Here is a 20,209-nt window from a genome sequence, read left to right on the forward strand (position 1 = left end):
ATGAAATTTAGCACATTTATAGAGGGTACCTTGGATTAACACATAGGATAGGTTTTATCCCGGAAATCCTACGGGAACGGGAACTATGCGGGTTTTCCTTTGAAAACGCGGGCGAAGCCGCGGGCGGAAATCTAGTTGTACACTAATTGGTGACTTGGGTAAATTGATATTAGTCGTATTCTGTACGTTGTTCTGTAATTTATAGAATAGTTAATTCTAAATTAAATTTGAACATTTCGATTTAATTACCTAGGTTTAAGAAAACCACTCCCTCATGGAAGAACTAAATTGAAAATATAGCAAAACCAAACAGCTAGTTCACAACAAAAATAAAGAAACAATATATTCATTGCACTCATCTGTAGACATTAAATTATTCTCATTAAGAATTCTTCTTAGAGTAGGTACAATTTGCAATGTAAAGTACTGGCTACATTTGTCCCATTGGAAATAGTTTTAAGGCGATAAAAATGCAATTCAAGATAAGATTAAAGGAAGTCTAGAGTCTATTTAATATGCAATGAACCGTTTCTTTTCTCTTGGATACGCAAGTTTAACGCTATAGATAATAAAAATAATATTTTATTGTACCTTCTTAATCTCTACGAATTTATATATGTATACCTACTATAAATTAATAATTATAAAAACGAGCCGAGCACACGTGTCAGAAGTGAAACTTCTTTGGCAAGATTCAAAGATACCAAAATCGTCGTCTTACTCCATGACGTGACGACATTGCCAAGACGTGACCTTGAAATTTTACTATCAACACGCCTAAAGAAGTTTCACTTCAAAACAATCTGTTTTTAAATCACATACAGACACTTATAATATATGATTTATCTGTTTTGTGTATATTTTTTCTTCCGCACACTCCAATTTGTGGTCTGTCCCAAGAATTACTTGAAAAATTCCAAAAGGTTGAAAACTTTCGGATGCCTCATCATAACTTTTAAAATGGCGGAAAACTCAAACGAAAGATATGAAAGTTAGTGTGGAGTGTCGTTAAAGCACTTATTTATTCGAGATTTATCATTTGGATAAATAATATACTATATCTACAAAGAAGAGAGTGAAATTATTTGAGCTTTATATTTTGTTAGCAAGTAGCAAAATAACAACTGCATCGGTACAAATAATTTTCTTACATTATTAAAATTTGGTCCAACGATCGTGGAATTTAGACCCAATGTAATAATAATTATTAAATCTTTTGTTTTAAATACATCTTAATTTAATTATTTCATCCCTAATTTTTATATTGACATAGACGTTCATATTTTAGCAGATTATATAAAGGAACTAGCTTATAGCCCGCGGCTTCGCCCGCTTTGTCAAAACCTAATAAATTATATACTAAAACCTTCCTCTTGAATCACTCTATCTTTTAAAAAAACTGCATCAAAATCCGTTGCGTAGTTTTAAAGATTTAAGCATACAAAGGAACATAGGGACATAGGGACAGAGAAAGCGACTTTGTTTTATATGTACTATGTAGCGATTTACATCTTATACATACCTTCTAACTTTAACAATTTACCATTATTCTACGACAAATTGATTCGACTCTGCCTTCATTTAGTCCCAAATATTTGAGGTACAGGCTATATAGATTCTGTCAAGATAGGTTGTATTATGCATACTAATTAGTGTGGCGTGATAAGGGATTCATAATTGATGAGATAGAGGTCAGTTTGGTGAAAAATTAATGGTGTGTTTTAGATAGACTGGTTGCTTTGTTCTGATGAGTATGAATTGTTAATATATACCTAGTCATGTATAGATTACAATATAACAGTTATCAAAGTTATATTCTTTCAGTTCTTAACTATTTACTTTTTCATATTTTTGACGTTATATACCTACTAAGATATGTGATAAGTATATAATCAAATTTCATACAGCATTATCACTGTGCAGTGAAATCTACCAAACAAATGTAGAAACAGAACTTACGGCAATGATTTGAAAACATGCCTGAAGAAATTATTTTTAAACATATTACATAACTGTTTCATAAATTTTCAGAGTGCTAAGAGCACATGACAAAATTCATTAGGTACACAGAATTTCTAGAAAAATATTTCTGTACTACTAGTCATTGAAAACGAAAGAAATATTATAATTTAATTACAATAGAAGCTCCATGATAACTGTAGAACCACTCATTAATATGGATAACGTAATGCGCATACGGATCAATAACGAGAGATTTAATTCCATCATACATTGCTCGCTACATACCATACTTCATACGTACACCCGTCGAGATTCCTTACACCCCCAGCAATGTATACACTCCAAGATTTTCTCTCATACATAAATATCGGATAAAACAGCTGTTAGGTTACAGAGGACAAATGGAATTTCCTGTTTCATATTATTGCGTGTTTAACCTCGCATATTGCTCTTTCTTTTATTCTCTTTGGTTAGAGCGAGATGGATGGACAATTTTCTGAACAATTCAGTATATGGCGAGAATTTACTATTCATTATACAGAAAGCTTGGCGTAAAATAGAAAGAATATGATGAAATATGTAGCTATTTATATCTAGTGTTCTAGCTTTCAAAGGCATTTCATAACAATCTATTTACGTAGGTATTTAAATTATTGTTTTGGATACAACATAAGCGATTTTTCTTTTAAATTAGAATGTTATGCAGACTTGCATGTTATTTTAACAAACCTTATCAAACATTCCCAAAACAATGGAAGATTTTTTAATGATTAATGATGATGAATAATTAACATATTTTTTGTTGTTTTTAGAAAGTCGGAGTTTAATTGACGCTGTACACGCTATACATAATATAGTATCTAACTAACCATATAGAAGTTGAATGTTTAAAAAAATAATAAATGATTTAAGTCTCTATAAGATTAAGGGCTGATTTTTCAATCCTTGGTTAAACTTGCTCATCGAATAACGTTTTAAACTACCTACTCATCCTACTAATATTATATTTCAAAAATGTATTGTAATTGTCCGTATTTGACAGTTTACAGGTGACATTTTAATATGTTCGTGTAATACTTTATTGAACGGATAAATTTAACCAAGGATTGAAAAATTGGCCCTAAAGGAAATTGACATTCATTTATATAAGTAACATATAACTACTATATAGCTATAATATGTATGTTAGTTAATTGATAACTTTAAGATTATGTACATTATACAGTTTAGATCCATAGATTACAAGTTATTATCTTCCAAGTAATTTGCATATTTACTCACTCAAGTTATAATTCATCTCCAATAATATTATGATGAATAGATACCGCAGTATGATAAATTGATTACAATATATTCTGCAAATTAATTAATATTATAATCCGTAATTAAACTTAATGATAAATTGTTTTATTCTGGATCAAATTGTATTTTTATGGATAATATTTTGTATCGTTTTACGAGTGTTTTGTTTGATATACATCTTTTTCTTAACCCTACCCACGCGTGATTTGACGTATTTCTGTAAAGTTGCATATAGTAAATTATTTTTTGAAAAATAAGGTCATAAAGAAGTTTCACTTCTTACGTGTGTACACTAGTACACGCACACATTTTCTTTTATAAATCTACAGTCACATGATATTGTTGTATAATATCCTAATACCTATATCCGTGTATATTTTACAATTAAATAAAAATATGTATCAAAAACTAAGATGATTTATGGATATTGATTATTATTTAAAAATATTGATAAAGACCTTAAACTCGATAATTTTCGTTACGTTAATACGTTCATAATATTTCTGGCCTAAATAAATAAATTATTAATAGCTCAATAACTATACATTTTATAAAACTGTATTAAAACATCTCCTTGAGTCGATTCAAGGATATTCAATCACACAAAATAATATTCATCTAATCGTTGCTTACAACTCCAAAATACCCTCACTTCTACTTACCTATCCCAAATACCCTCACTTCTACTAACATGAAAGCTAACGCTAAAGCATGACGGTAAAAGAAAGGCCTGACATTGTATGCCAACGAAATTCTTTATTGAATGAAAAGGTATTCTATTGAGGAACAAGAACAAAGTCAAACGCGTAGGGAAATTTCCAAAGCGTTTACGGAGTTTTCAAACATGTACATTTTAGTGTATACTTGTTCGCTAGTTCGAAACTATTTCATACTGGATAGTTGGAGGGCCAGGTAAAATGTAGGTCGTCAGCTCTCAGACGGCTTTTTTAACGGATTTCACACATTTTACAGAGAACGTCTCCCCGTGACCACGCAATTTCTACATGTAATCCCGTAAAATCAACTTTGAAACTTTAATATTTCATGCATAGTAACATCAACTATGATGGTTGAATCAACAATCGATGAAAACACGCATTTAAAAACTGGCATTTCAATCAGACTATTAACAGTTGCTAAACTTATCCCTGTATTTAAACGTTTCGTAGTGCTCTCTAAAAATTGGGTCGAAAATTCATGACGATTTTAACACACTTCTAAAGTACACTCTATTTCAGTCGTTAAAATAAAAATGGTGACGTACAGATAAATTTTTATGGTATTTCCCTTTTGTTTACCTACTCATCCTACTAATAATATATATATAAATCTCGTGTCACAATGTTTGTCCTCAATGGACTCCTAAACCGCTTAACCGATTATAATAAAATTCGCACACCATGTGCAGTTCGATCCAACTTGAGAGATAGGATAGTTTTTATCCCGGAAATCCCTCGGGAACGGGAACTATTCGGGTTTTTCTTTGAAAACGCGGGCGAAGCCGCGGGCGGAAAGCTAGTATTATAAATGCGAAAGTTTGTGAGGATATGTATGTGTGTGTTTGTTACTCTACTACTACTGAACCGATTTAAATGAAATTTAGCACACATATAGAGGGTAACTTGGATTAACACATAGGATAGATTTTATTCCGGAAATCCTTCGAGAACGGGAACTATGCGGGTTTTTTTGAAAATGTGGGCGAAGCCGCAGGCGTAAAGCTAGTAGGAAATATAGAAACCAGCCTATTGTTTATGGTTTACATAATTTTATGCAATTAACAACAGTTATGATGGGAAAAAAGTGATAAGTCATATTTTATTGTGTTTAATTTTAGACTAGTAGGTAATAGGTAGATAGGGTCTGTGTATTTGAGTAAGCGTTGTAAATTGTTCAATCGTCACGTGTTGCTAAGCGTAAATCGCGAAAACGGCTCGAACAATTCGGATAATTCTTTTTAACATTTTTGTCAAAGCAAAACGAAGGTCTTATGGAGATAAAACGTAAAAGGGGCAGGGCAGAATAACATCTCCCGAAGCAGCTAGTACCTAAACAAACATTTTTAAAATTGGTTAAACGTTCCTATTAACATTCTTTTATTGAACACAAACTAATACTTTAAACTGTGTGACGTGTGTGTGTCACAAAGGATTAGGTGCGAAGATAGGTTTTACCCTGGATTAGCACAGGCTACTTTTTATCCCGGATTAAAGCATTCCCAAGTGATGTTAATGAATGACACCGCACGTAGCTGTTAGTCAAATTTTTACCCGGTATTTATTCAGTGTTTACTTTTCAAAGAGTATTTTAATATTGGCATTTATAGTACTTAGGGCTGATTTTTCAATGTAGTAATTTATCCGTCCAATAAAGTATTACACGAACATTTTAAAATGTCACCTGTAAACTGTCAAATACGGACAATAAGAATACATTTTTGAAATCGTAGTTAATACGTTATTCGATGAATAAGTTTTAACCAAGGATTGAAAAATCAGTCCTTAAAAAATCGTCGGATTTGATTCGTAGAGGTTTATTTAACGAAATCACTACATAGTATAAAACAAAGTCACTTTCTCTGTCCCTATGTCCCTTTGTATGCTTAAATCTTTAAAAGTACGCATCGGATTTTGCGGTTTTTTTAATAGATAGTGATTCAAGAGGAAGCTTATAGCACAGTTGACAGATATATACGTACATACTTTTAGTGTATAATTTATTAGGTTTTAGACAAAGCGGGCGAAGCCGCGGTCTGAAAGCTAGTACAACATAAATTCGGATTATTATATCAAACTCAAAACTATATACACGTTAATCTATTCAATACGGTTTTGAGAGCTTTTAATAAAGTCTTTTAATATTATGTTATATCGAAGACCATTTGAGTAGAAAACTTTTAATACCATGCAAAGATTTGATCGTAATTTTTACAAAATATGTTCAACAGGTCGTAAAATATTAAGGGTATACAATATAGACTATTGTTAGCATTTCATTATTATCAAACGTCGAATTTACCTTTTTAAGGGCTTGAATCTGATAGAGAAGTATCTTGAAATCCTTTCGTTGTGATCCCACTTTAGGCCGGGCTCGTTAGATTAAAAAGGTTATCTAAAAATGTATTTCTTCGCAGGTTTATACGCTTTGTATCAAAACACTATTCATAAAAATATGCATAGATGGCCATAGAAATTGCGACAACAATTTAGGCTAATGTTTTCAGTTTCAATTTGCAGTAGTGGTTTCACTTTTATTCATGTCCTAATAATTTTATTATATCCAGCAATGTTTTGTCTTTTTGTGTCTATATTTCGGCTCAAACTTAAAACTATTTTGAAGTTCTAGTTTGCTTAACATTTATGCAATTCTTAATTAATGCTAGATGGAATAGGTAGAAAATGAATAAATATAATATATTCCAATCGTTCCATTTTAAGGCTCAAATTATGGTAATGAATGTGTCCAAAAGAGCACTACCTAATAATAAGAAACACATTCAAAATTCTCCTAGTGCCAAAGCCATAAGCGCCATATAAACTACATCTATAGCTATAGCGTACACAAACCAATAACACTGAACATATTGCATTTATTCCAGATGGCGAGAAGGCGAGCTGAATCGAATCGATGACCATTGTAGCGGTAAATCAAAAATAAAAATAAAAACATGACGAAATATGTTTCCACCCCGTTGCTTCCATATAGCGCGGAGTGAGGCCGATGCAATGCGTCAATATGATTGTAGAACGCGCGCCAAACGAAAAACTAAAGTCATACTCAATTCGTATTACCTCATTCTTCTATTTCTTATCCAATCAGTCAACTCGAACACAACAAACATGAACCGTCACAGCGACGAACAGAACGACGCACCTAACGAAGACTATGATCAGGACACGGAGAGTTTTAAAGTCAATTTCGATAACCCGTATTATAATAGTGAAGATTTCCTCAAATTCTATGGTCACGAGAATTCGTATAGCAATTATGGGGATTACAAACGATATTACTTGAATCCATCTAATCCTATACCAAAGACGAAGGTTAAATTTAAGATTAGCAGTAGGATAGTTCAGACGAAGTACGGGAAGCTACAGGGCATCGTGTTGGCGATGGATGAACATAGATTTCTGAGTCCGCTAGAAGTGTTCCTAGGCGTACCTTACGCTACTCCTCCTGTGGGATCTAATAGGTAAGACATTCCTTTTCTACTGTATATACATCTACTGTATATATATAGTACGATCTTTAAGTATACGACGTTTATTTTATACTGTATTAATAATAATTAGATATCTGAATGCTCTAAATTAAGTTTTAACAGCCTACATGTTTCACCAGTCCCTGATATTTTTTCCGATTTGTTCGATACTTTTACAGCTATATTTTCATAGTACCATTTTACAAGAACATTTACAGAAGCTGTTAATGATAATCTTATACTGTCTCTGAATCTTTTGATACATTTTGACATATACTTTCATACATTAATAGCCATTTGCCTGATAGATAAGCTAAATATAACATACTAAGTAGCTGTAAAACGGCTCTAACATTGCTATTATTAGATTGATCGATCTAGTACTACCTGGATGATAAATTACCTAATACATTTAACAAAACACTATCTGATTACGGGACAGCTTTGAATCAATCTAGATGATATTACACTAGAAAACAGCCTTTTACGAGATAATGTGTTTTATGTTAACAAAACTACAAGAGTAAAACACAATATACGAATAATATTCGCCAAAAAAGGCTTTGTTAAAATGTATGCAATTTAACTGCTTGGTTAATGAATATGGTTATTGAATATCAGAGTTAATTAATTTAGAATCAATTGAAACTGTTTCTGCGAAACGAACAACAAATGCGTTTAAAAACAATTTTTTTGGCAATCATTGCATGCGCCTTCCTGCGAACCAGCATTAAATGCAATGCAATTTATCTGCTTTCTGATTATTAAATATCAAATCAATAACAATAATTTTAGGAGTAACTTCAATACCTAAAATTCAGGAGAAACGTATGAACTATTGAATTTCGATTCCATATTGTGATTAACGGGAACGTTTCAGAGCTGAAGTAACCACTAAAAGCATTTGATCATTTTGCAGAATTTCAACTTTATTACCTCTGATTCTGATAGTGCAATAATAAGATTGCTTTTGCTTCAATTGAACTAAAACTGAATTGAATAAAAATACTATTTACAACTGTATAATTAATAAAAAATACTTCAGTAAATTATATTAAACAAAGTCGTTTTCCTCTGTCTGTCTTTCCCTTGGGTCTTTCTCTATATAGTTTTAGACTTTAAACACTACGCAACGTATATTAAATACGGTATTTTCAATTAATATAATGGTTCCAAGTGAAGCAAGGCTTCAGTATATGATTTATAAAGTTTTAGACAAATCGGCTGAAGCCACGGGCGTCAACTAGTTCCAAATAATAATAGGTCACGCAGCAATTCTCCCTAAAAATATTCGGCGCACAATTTCCATTCAAATATGGCGGATACGCGGGAAATGCCATTTTGACAGTCCTTATTTAATGGCGGCTTCACATTAACGCTGTGAATTCGAGGTATATGGATGTTTATCCACGAATAATATGCGAGGATGTGAAGCGAGGAATATGATTGTATGGAACCAATCATATCGCTTAATTAAGTGATTTGTAAGTAGATTGTAAAACTTGAATATAGCCCATATAACGCTTGGTGCATTGTTGAAAGATAAGCGCGTTCATTATATGACAACAGTTGCTAAAAAATTACTTTGTCCACAAGGTTGCAAGTCGAGCGCGAACAGGCGCGAACGTGCGCGAACAACAACGCGAAAATCTTAACGTTCACGTCTGTACACGGAGCTTCATAACACAAATGTGGCGCTGCAAAGGCGCAAAGGCGCTGTAAAAATTGCAAGGGACGCGAAACAACGGACGTTTAATTGAGCCATTTAAAAGCGATGCGTCAAAATTTTATAGCTGTCAACGTTAGTGACGGTGACGTAATGGCGTCTAACATTCGCTTTTCCGATTTATCTCTTAGTCTATACATATTATATTAGTAAAAATATAATGATTAAAATTAAATATTAATAAGAAAAAACATTAATAAATATTCAAGAGATGATCGCAAAAAACGCGGCTTCGAACCGAGGTTCGAGATTGAGGCGAGCCTCATGATATAAATTTTTCCAATCTTGAAAAAACCTCACTTATAAAGAAGCATTTTTAAGCTATAAAATTAAATATCATATCAAGCAAATAAGCATATTATCATGCAACTTTCATTCATGTTTTCGTTATTTTATGTCTGATAAACGTGATCTTGACTCTGACATAAAACGGCTTTAATGATTGTTGTTCAGTATGTTATAAATTATTAATAACGACATAAAAGCAGATTGGCATTGACACAGATTTAATGGGCTCATAAACTAGATTCTGCGCCAAATAAATTACATTGAGGACGTGATGTCTGTAAGTGGCCAGTCTGAAAAGTTTTTTACTTTCAACATTTCGTGACTTGAAATCAAACTTTGAGAAAGTTACAATTTTAAGTTTTTAATATAATTAAATTATATCACTTTCTATATTTTAAGATATTATCTAGATACTGATTTCCAAAGCGATTCCTTTCATATTTGGAAAAGTAGAGAGAAATAAATAACAAGTGTCTTCTTATATTATTTATACCAACAAAAAATATAAGACGTGGGTCGTAAGGGTTTTAAATGCATGATTTGTGTTTTGATTACTTTAAGTTGTGTTATTTATTTTAAATAGTAAGGAGGATAAGGAATCTACATTTTATTGCCCCAAGACCTTTTATAGGCCAACTTTCTTACAACCTTATACAAAATTCGAATACTATATATCCTTATGTATTACAGGTTCAGTCCTACACGCACGCCATCACCCTGGGAAGGTGTAAGAGTATCAGATAGACCAGGCCCCGCGTGTCCACAGAAGATCCCCGACCTGAATGATGAGAGGATCTTTCTAGAGAAAATGCCCAAAGGAAGATTAGAATATATCAAAAGACTGATACCGTATCTTAAGAATCAAAGCGAGGACTGTCTGTATTTGAACATATTTGCACCGTTACAGAGTAAGTTTTGTGAAGCTTTTATTATATTAAATTGCCATATCATATATATATATATATATATATATATATAAGTAGCTATATGTTGTAGTTATAGAAGGTACAACATACTTGTAGTCCCATTAAGGACGCGTTTACGAATCTGACTAAAATAAGCAGTTTTTCGGTGCATTTTGCGGCGAAATAGTACAAAACCAAATTTAACTAATAATTACCAACGTCTCAACGTAACTAACAAAACGAGCCTAAACTCGGCACACCTAGCTCTACTCATCTATTAGTTCCAGTAGCAGTCTTCGAAGTACACCTGCAGGTCATTCCATCAAGTCCGGAGGTAAGGTCTCAACATAACTAACAAAATGAGCCCAAACTCGGCACACCTAGCTCTACTCGTATAATAGTTCCAGTAGCAGTCTTCGAAGTTCACCTGCAGGTCACTCCATCAAGTCCGGAGGTAAGGTCTCAACGTAACTAACAAAACGAGCCCAAACTCGGCACACCTAGCTCTACTCAGCTATTAGTTCCAGTAGCAGTCTTCGAAGTACACCTGCAGGTCATTCCATCAAGTCCGGAGGTAAGGTCTCAACATAACTAACAAAACGAGCCCAAACTCAGCACTCCTAGCTCTACTCGTCTATGAGTTCCAGTACCAGTCTTCGAAGTACACTTTGGCAAGTACTTGTTTACCTAACAATCACTGTTCAATGAAATTAGGTGGTATCTGGTATCTACTTTTGTGACCATTCAACGTTACAAACTTTACAAATCAAAGTAAAGTTAAAAAAACATGGCAATAAAAATAAGCTCAAGTATCAAGTCGTGTCAGTTTACTCATAATTCCGCCGCTTCGCGCATTTAGATGTGTGTGTGAGCCGTGCACGTGTAGTAGTAAGACTCAATACCTAAAATTGATGCGCGTCAATTTGTAAATACGTCCTTAAATGCGAAAGTTGTTGAAGATGGATCGATGTATGTTGGTTAGTGTTTCAAGAGTAAACTACAGAACGGATTTGGAATAAATTTTTCAACAATATAGGTTATAAATCAGGATAATACATGAGCTATAAATAGAAATTGATAGAGTTTTTGCTCGCGGGTTCGACCACTAGTGAAAGCACGCGGAACAGCTCCAATAGGCATGACGACAGTATCCATAAATGATCATATTAGTGTTTTCAAGGGAAAATGTATAATAAATAAATTAAATATAGTGACTTAAAAATCTAAAAAACATTAAGATTAATGAGATTATCAATAAAATAAAACATTGAAATTCTGCAGTTGGCCATTTTGACTAAAACACGCGTGACGTCACGTTTAAGTAAACAACTCACGTCAGATGTATTTTGTTGTTATGAATATGTTGAGAATACGCATTTTTATTTATTTTCTTTTGTTTCACGTATGCTTTGTCGACTCACAACAGAAATATAATTGCGAATTCACAATACGTGGTTTCGGGGTTCTCCGCGCCCACTTTATACAATCATTTCTTATTCTTTTCTCGCTTGAAATAATTACTAACACATTTTTGAGCATTATTTTTATGTGGATTCACACTGCAATACTGCACACCACTTATAAACTTTGAAATTCGTTTTTATAACACATATTAAATAAACATTTATTTAATTTTCTTCGCAATGCGTACAAATAATTACGTATTTACTAAAGAGTGACGTCACACCTACGCCATGACACCTGCGAGCTGTTTTGGCACAGTTTATAAATATTTTTTGAAAAATGGCTTTTATCTTCGTTAAATTTAAGTATATTCCCGAAATATAGGGTTTTTCTTGTATAGTAAACGTATACACACATTATGGAAGAGGATTTCAAAATCTTTCGTCATGCCTATTCCAGCTTCCCTATTTAGCAATAGATGATAATTATGTTCACCAATAACCGTTAATATGTAAGAAAAATCGATTACTCGCATTCACTTTATAGTCATAATGTCACAATCGCCTTGGTTCTCCATACCAAAATCGTCGGCTTAGTCCATAACGTGATGGTATTGCCATGACGCGACCTTTAAATTTTACTCTCAACGCGCCTAAAGAAGTTTCACTTCAAAAAATCTGTTTATGTTGAATAGTGCTTGGTGATGCTAAACTGTGTCACTGATGCGTTTTAAACCTTTTTGAATATGTGAGAAGTATCTATTTATGTATATAGGTCAGATTAATGACGAATTTAATAAATTATATATATTCAAGGTATGTTTAATTATTATTTTGTACGTAAAGGTCGTTCATAAAATATGAAATATGCCTCCGGTGAAAAGAATTCAGTAGCTTTTAAATTTCAATTAATTCCACTGACCGTTACTGCGTCTATTTAGAAAAACTCTTTGAAATTAATGATGTCATATTATATAATGTGGTTGATTTCAAAAGCGTTATGTAGAAAAACGATTATGTCCGTGTATTAATTAAATTTTCAAGCCACGAAATCAAGGATAATAAATAAATTTGTTTGCTTTTCAATTTTTTACGAAATTATTTTATGAATCTTATCAGCCAAATACAGATAGCAGAAACTAAGAATGGCAATGTTCAAAGAGCAATCCTAATTCTGCACTCCATTCTTATGTTATTAGAACATTAGAGTTTAAGCGTGTTTTTTAGTTATTTTAAACTATATTTAAGACTAGCTGTTCCGCGCGGTTTCACCCGCATTGCTCCGCTCCTGTTGGTCGTAGCGTGATGATATACAGGGTTACAGGTAAAGTCGATGTAGATCCGTTAAGGGCATGTAGTACACATCATTTCTGAATGATTTCACTATGTAACCTCCCATCCTAAACTTAACCGTTTTCGAGATATTCGAGTTTTAATTTTTTTTATGAAAATGACCAATTTTTCGGCTATTCAATTGAATATTTTGAATTTTTTTGACTCTTATGATTATTTTTTTGGTTTTTTACATGAAGAATGAGATGCTTAATTACCTCAATGACTAAAATTGCACGTAAGTTAACTAAATAGGTCATAGTAGACGATCGAAACTTAAGAAAATAAGTACAAATTATAAAAATATATTTTTCTTTTCTGGATATCTCAAAAAATTATTATGGCACTTGCTCTGCAGATATGCTTAAAAACATCTACATTTTATCAGCTATCCAACGAGGTATAACACTCTAGGGTATTTCTTAACCTCAAAGGTGAAACTTAGTTTCTAAGGCTACATGGCAGTCAGAATAAATAGCCCTTATTTAATCTTATTAATTTGACTTAAGTTCAGCATCATCATTTCAGCCTACTGGCTTCCACTATTGAACATAGGCCTCACTCGTCTAGGTACAACCTTCATGCATCCATCGATATCCCGCTATCCTGACCTAGGAGATCATTCAGTTTTATAGCATTTTTTTTTGTTCACATCGTCGATCGTACAAATAATGACCGTACGCCAACTATTACTTGAGCGTAAGTGACTAGTTACTGGCTATTGTTTGGAAAATAACGTAATCGGTGCGTTGTTAACGCTAGTTGGCATACTCATAGTTGGCGTACAGATCGTCGGTGATTGTAGTAAGCTAAATGAAACAATAAATCAGTTCAAAATAACATTTATTCACCTAATGTTTTTGAATAAAATTTTATAGTTCATGTTCTACGTGTCCACCTTTATTTCGCACACATTTTCTCATTCCTTCACGTAGTCCACTTTTCACTACACCATGTGGTTAATGTTCTTCTTATGTCGTTAGCAGCATTTCAACAGCACACAAGCAGCATCCTTTCTTTGAGAACTTCCACTAACGATATGGGGTTGGGCTCACTGTAAACGAGGCTCTTCATGTTCCCCCATACATAAAAATCAATGGGGGTCAGGTCGGGACATCTGGGTGGCCAGGGTAAAGGCCAAGCTCGTCCAATCCATTTGTTAGGATAGTTACGTGTCCAACCATTCCCTAACGCTTCTTCTGAAATGAGCAGAGCAGCCATCATGTTGAAACCACATGTCCCGCAGTAATTGTAATGGGAGATCATTAGTAGGTCACCTAAGTCACACACATAAGTCGTGTGGGAATCCGAAAGCACAATAATTCGCATCTACCATGGACGAATCGCATGAGCAGACTGAAATGGATGGCAAGCAAACAAACGACCAAATACAAAACAATGGGCATGTTGTATCCCCAAACTTGTTTTTGCACATTATTTTTCTCACTCTCATCTGCATAAATCGTAAGTTTTCTCGCTCACACGCACCGGATTAACTTGAAGGACAATAGCCGAGGGACCCGTTAGACCTACTACCTGAACCTTTTCAACTGTGTTTTTTTCTATGAGTTTAAATACAACCATAGGTTGTTATACCTCGTTGGATAGCTGATAAAATGTAGATGTTTTTAAGCACATCTGCAGAGCAAGTGCCATAATAATTTTTTGAGATATCCAGAAAAGAAAAATATATTTTTATAATTTGTACTTATTTTCTTAAGTTTCGATCGTCTACAATGACCTATTTAGTTAACTTACGTGCAATTTTAGTCCTTGAGGTAATTAAGCATCTCATTCTTCATGTAAAAAACCAAAAAAATAATCATAAGAGTCAAAAAAATTCAAAATATTCAATTGAATAGCCGAAAAATTGGGCATTTTCATAAAAAAAATTAAAACTCGAATATCTCGAAAACGGTTAAGTTTAGGATGGGAGGTTACATAGTGAAATCATTCAGAAATGATGTGTACTACATGCCCTTAACGGATCTACATCGACTTTTCCTGTAACCCTGTATATAGCCTATAGCCTTCCTCGATAAATGGGCTATCTAACAGCGAAATAATTTTTCAAATCGGACCAGTAGTTCCTGAGATTAGCGCGTTCAAACAAACAAACTCTTCTGCAGCTTTATAATATTAGTATAGATTATTATGTTATTGCCTTATACTAAGCTTACTAACCCTGCATTTAGAACACACATTAACACAATATTTCTTACAGTGGACGAAACGAAGATAGCGCTACCGGTCATAGTGTACATTCACGGAGAAAGTTATTCGTGGAGTTCCAGCAACCCATACGATGGAGCCGTACTGGCCAGCTATACAGACCTCGTGGTGGTCACTCTCAACTTCAGATTGGGGGTCCTTGGTAAGTGGTCGTAAATGAAGTTTAGCTATTAATTTATTTGTCAATTACAATTATATTAGTCTATTTTTTGTGTGGATGGCTGTTTATTGTTAGTAATGTAAAAGGTGTTGAACTATGTGTGATTGTATTTGATTTATGTTGTCAATATTCCATCTATCTATCAACGAAATACTACTGAAATGATGTTACTAGATTAATTTGAGAATATGTAACGTCCAATGAGTAACGAAGCTTTCTTTTACTGCTTTACACAAGTATAAATAAATAATTAAAATTAGCATATATTATTTATATACAGTAGACAGCGTTAGAATTCTTAATTAATAGCTGTCAAAACGCAACCATGAACTCAAAAAATATCAAACGACAATAATCTCTGTACCCAAAGTTAACACATTGAAACATAAGAACATCGATCACCACTAAACCGATTTAAAAACATCCAAAGGTAATTTAACGGAAATTCTTCTCATTTACGATAAATCGTGCTAGATAGCTTCACCCGAAATTCGTTCACTAAGTTCCTCACGTTCTAGCCGACCTAAATATAACAAATAAAACCGGCCAAATGCGAGTCGGACTCGCGCACGAAGGGTTCCGTATTATGGGGGGGTCCTTAATATTTAATTTTTATTAATTTTCAGTGTTTGTTGTTATAATATCGCATATATCGATATATATCGCATAATATAATATCGCGCCTGGTAGAGATCGCTACCTAGCGATAAGGCCGCCCTTTGCTGTTTCTGTAGTCTTGTCTTTGTTATATGTGTTTATGTATTTTTTTTAATGCAATAAAGTATAATAAATAAATAAATAAAAATCGCAAAGAAAATACATAAATTTTGAAACTTTCAGCTTTCTAGCTATCTCGGTTTATGAGATACAGCCTGGAGACAGATAGACTACGAAGTCTCAGTAATAGGGTCCCGTTTTACCCTTCGGTACGGAACCCTAAACGGATCGAAACATGTGAAACTGCTGTATAATCATTTGCTTGAATATACCGATAAAAGCTTTCTAGAAAAGTCAGATATAGGCAATTATGTCTATTTTAGAAGTTTCAGACAATTTAAATAATCATTTTCTTTTGGGTACGATATAGGATAAATAAATTTGGACTCTGAAGCTTTTATATTCTTCCTAATTCAATAATATTTATATTTGTTGGAAAAGAAAAACAATAAAAAAGGCACAAATCCACAAATCACTTCATAGTATAAAACAAAATCGCTTTCTCTGTCCCTATGTCCCTTTGTATGCTTAAATCTTTAAAACTACGCAACGGATTTTGATGCGGTTTTTTTAATAGATAGAGTGATTCAAGCGGTAAGCTAGTATGTTATAAATAACGCTGTTAAAATTATATAAAAAAGCAGTAGCAATATTTAATTTTAACATAAGTCATTAACTGTTAAGTGAAAAGTTGCTACACATTATTTCATTAGGCATCTATTAACTTTAACATTTATTTATGTTGGGACAAAGCAATAGCCATCAATGAAATGAAATATGCCTCATATAGAATAATTATAATATGGAAAATTCCAACATATAGGTTTTATATTATAAAGGTCATAGATATAGAAGACCGGTCCGAAGATAGGACGCGTGACCTAATTTCTATGAATGTGCTGACTAATGCAGGTTTTACAACATTGATCTTTCTTATAATTATTATCATTTTATCTGCACGTTTAGGTATTAATACTAACCCGAGACCGTCACATCATTTTCGAAAAGTCGGTTAAATGAAACTTGTTTTATATAGGTAGTTAGCTCATGAATCGCTGAACTGATTTTAATAATTTTTCGTTATTGTATTTGTTTCTGTTTGGATTATGAAGACAAGTCTTATATATTAATATTATTGAAAATTTTACAAAAAATAATCCGGGTGAAGCTGTTGTATGAAATAAAAATTGCAACTCTTTTATACAAAAAGATAATTATTATCAAAAGAGTTATTTTTCATAACGCTTTTATATTGCAAATAATTAGACTTATCTTTCTGTCCTATAAGTTTTCCTGTTATATCCTATCTTTCATTATCTCGTATAGTTTATTATCGTGGATCCTCACGTTAGAAAAGTTACCTATCCGATGAAACCGAAGTCACGCATCTTAGGTTATGTTCTTGAAGCGTATGAAAGCGGGAAATTTAATATATTCGCCTTATATTTTTCAAAATAGTGACATGATTAAAGGTAATATTTTGTAACTTTTGTGTCTTAAACACTGGTTATTTAGTTAAGCAATTTATGGACCAGTGTCGAGCTTTCTTACTAAATGTGCTTTACTTAGTATTTCATGAGCTATCAATAAACACCGGGTATCTTGTGTTTGTTTTTATGCAATCAGATTGAGCCGACGGTCCGCCTGCACTTCGGAATAAATGAAATAACAAATAAAAGACATTTAAAATCAACAATTAACTTCCAAAAACTTTTCCGCTGCCGCTCCCGCTCACCCACAATCATCAGCCTATCCCAAGTCGCGAGTGTCGAAGGATCGATAGATCCAACGTAATACTCGAAGTACTGGGAATCCTGCCAACTTAACTGATCCCGCAAATCGCGTATTATAACGAAACCTTTGCGAAGATAAATCTAGCTGAAAGGTTTTGTGAGTAAAAGGAATTTTGCTTTTGACTGTCGCCCGAGCTCCAACGGCATTGAAATCAGGGTCTTATGGCACAATCCCCTATTACTGTGAAGAATTGATTCAAATATGCTTATAAGATTGCCTCGTAGTTCCATCGCATTTCTATAAACGTTGAGTAAATGGTTCGTATCGAGAACTAATTTGGCATTTGTAGCCAATTTGCTAGGTTGGTCTTACGTATTTTCCCTGTGAAATTATTGGGGAGGAATTCTATAATATTTTTGACATTACTTGTGGTGTATTTGCTTCCATACGGGAATTTCCTTGCTAAAATCTGCTCGATATTAGCTAACATAAACAGACAGATTACCTTAATTATAATGCATATCATATACAGTGTTCAAACCACACGTTTTTTTATAACCATTTAAAAATATTAAGCAGAGTCTCCAGTCTAAAATCATTCCATCACACAAATAAAGACAGCTAGCTTTAGTTTCTATAATATATAGCATATATTATATATGGATATATACAATGAAAAGCATACGTCTATTACTATTTACGAATAAATAAACGATAAAGAAACAGACAAATCTGCAATAGATACTCATCCTATCCATATTACAGGGTTCCTAAACGCAAATCCAGCTCCACACCTAAAAGCTAGAGTGGCGAACTATGGCCTAATGGACCAGATAGCCGCATTACACTGGGTACAGCAGAACATTGCTCTATTTGGAGGAGACCCAGCGAACATCACCCTTATGGGTCACGGGTCAGGGGCGGCGTGTATCAATTTTCTGATGATATCGCCTACTGTTATGCCAGGTTAGTTTTGAATGTATGTGATAGAATTTGTGTGCTTTTGGGCATTTTTCTGTGCAGTGTTCTACATCATGTTACTGGTCTATGTAGATGTAGATGACATACCTATGTATGAGAATGAAATTATAAACACTTAATAAATTTTGCTTTTATAAGATGTAGGCAATGAATATTTTTTATGGCTCTTGTGAATATAATGTGGGAATGCTTTTTGTTTATGAAGCAAGTTTTTTTTTAATTAAAATGTAAGGATCTTTTAAAGACACATCACAATAAGTTACAACTTGTTCGCGCGATTTTTTTAATGGTTACATAAATTATCAAAATTTTGTCCCTATCTGCACTGTTAATAATTCATTCAAAATAAAAGAAAAGTAAAAAAAAAATGTTTTTAAAATTACACTTCCGTGTTTCGCGTCATTAACATACTTTTAAACTTCACTTTACGCTTCTCAACTTTGAAAACAAAGCCGCAGGCTTATACGACAACTTTCTAACAAACAAGGAAAAATTGAAAAGTTATTTAGTCCTTCGAGTTTCATATAATACGTTTAAGCGCTTTAGAAATTCTGCAATTCGTTTCATTCACCGTCATTGTAGATACCTGTCGATAACAGGGACGCATTCATATGCCAAGTTCTAATTACAGTCTATTTGCAGGTTTATTTCATAGAGCGATACTTTTATCTGGCTCAGCGCTCAGTTCTTGGGCTATTGTGGACGACCCTGTATATTATTCGTTGAAACTAGCGAAGCACATGAATTGCTCGATACCAGAAGACCTTGCTAAAGACCACGAGGTGATCGTAGACTGTCTGCGAGATGCTACAATAGATGAATTACTATCCATGGACATATCAGCGCCGAATTTCCTCACCGCCTTTGGCCCTTCTGTTGACGGAGTGGTCATAAAAACAGACTTTGCAAAGGATTTCCTCACAGTTCATGGTTCTGGAGACTTTCCCAGCTTTGGTCCGCTAAATAATATGATTCCAAATGTCCATACGAAAAGGAGTGACAGTGGAAGAAGATTGTTCCAGAACAAATATGACTTGCTGTTTGGTGTTGTGACTTGTGAAGCGCTCTGGAAGTTTTCGGCGAATGATATCCAGAATGGCATCGAGCCAGAACGTCGGGATCGGATGTTGAGGTTTGTTTTTCATTTATGACCTCACCTTGTTGTGCCAAATGGAGATGTATTTTCCTGAAGCAATCAGTGTTTGGATTTCGTTGCTTTTGTATTTTGAGCAATTGCAAATTGAGTTAGGTATTATTACGTAATAT

General features: G+C 33.5%; 1 protein-coding gene across 1 annotated transcript in view; it reads left to right on the top strand.

The window, feature by feature from the left end:
- The window catches only part of LOC123701658 (neuroligin-4, Y-linked-like), a 60,644-nt gene that overhangs the window by 28,202 nt on the left and 12,233 nt on the right, over window positions 1-20,209 (top strand). Inside the window, exons 2-6 of the mRNA XM_045649148.1 lie at window positions 6,863-7,456; window positions 10,170-10,387; window positions 15,344-15,493; window positions 18,728-18,928; window positions 19,586-20,075. Coding sequence (XP_045505104.1) covers window positions 6,942-7,456; window positions 10,170-10,387; window positions 15,344-15,493; window positions 18,728-18,928; window positions 19,586-20,075 — 1,574 coding nt within the window. The 5' untranslated portion in view covers window positions 6,863-6,941. The remainder of the gene's footprint in view (window positions 1-6,862; window positions 7,457-10,169; window positions 10,388-15,343; window positions 15,494-18,727; window positions 18,929-19,585; window positions 20,076-20,209) is intronic.

Source organism: Colias croceus, chromosome 2 (assembly GCF_905220415.1).
Source record: "Colias croceus chromosome 2, ilColCroc2.1".
Classification (NCBI taxonomy): domain Eukaryota; kingdom Metazoa; phylum Arthropoda; class Insecta; order Lepidoptera; family Pieridae; genus Colias; species Colias croceus.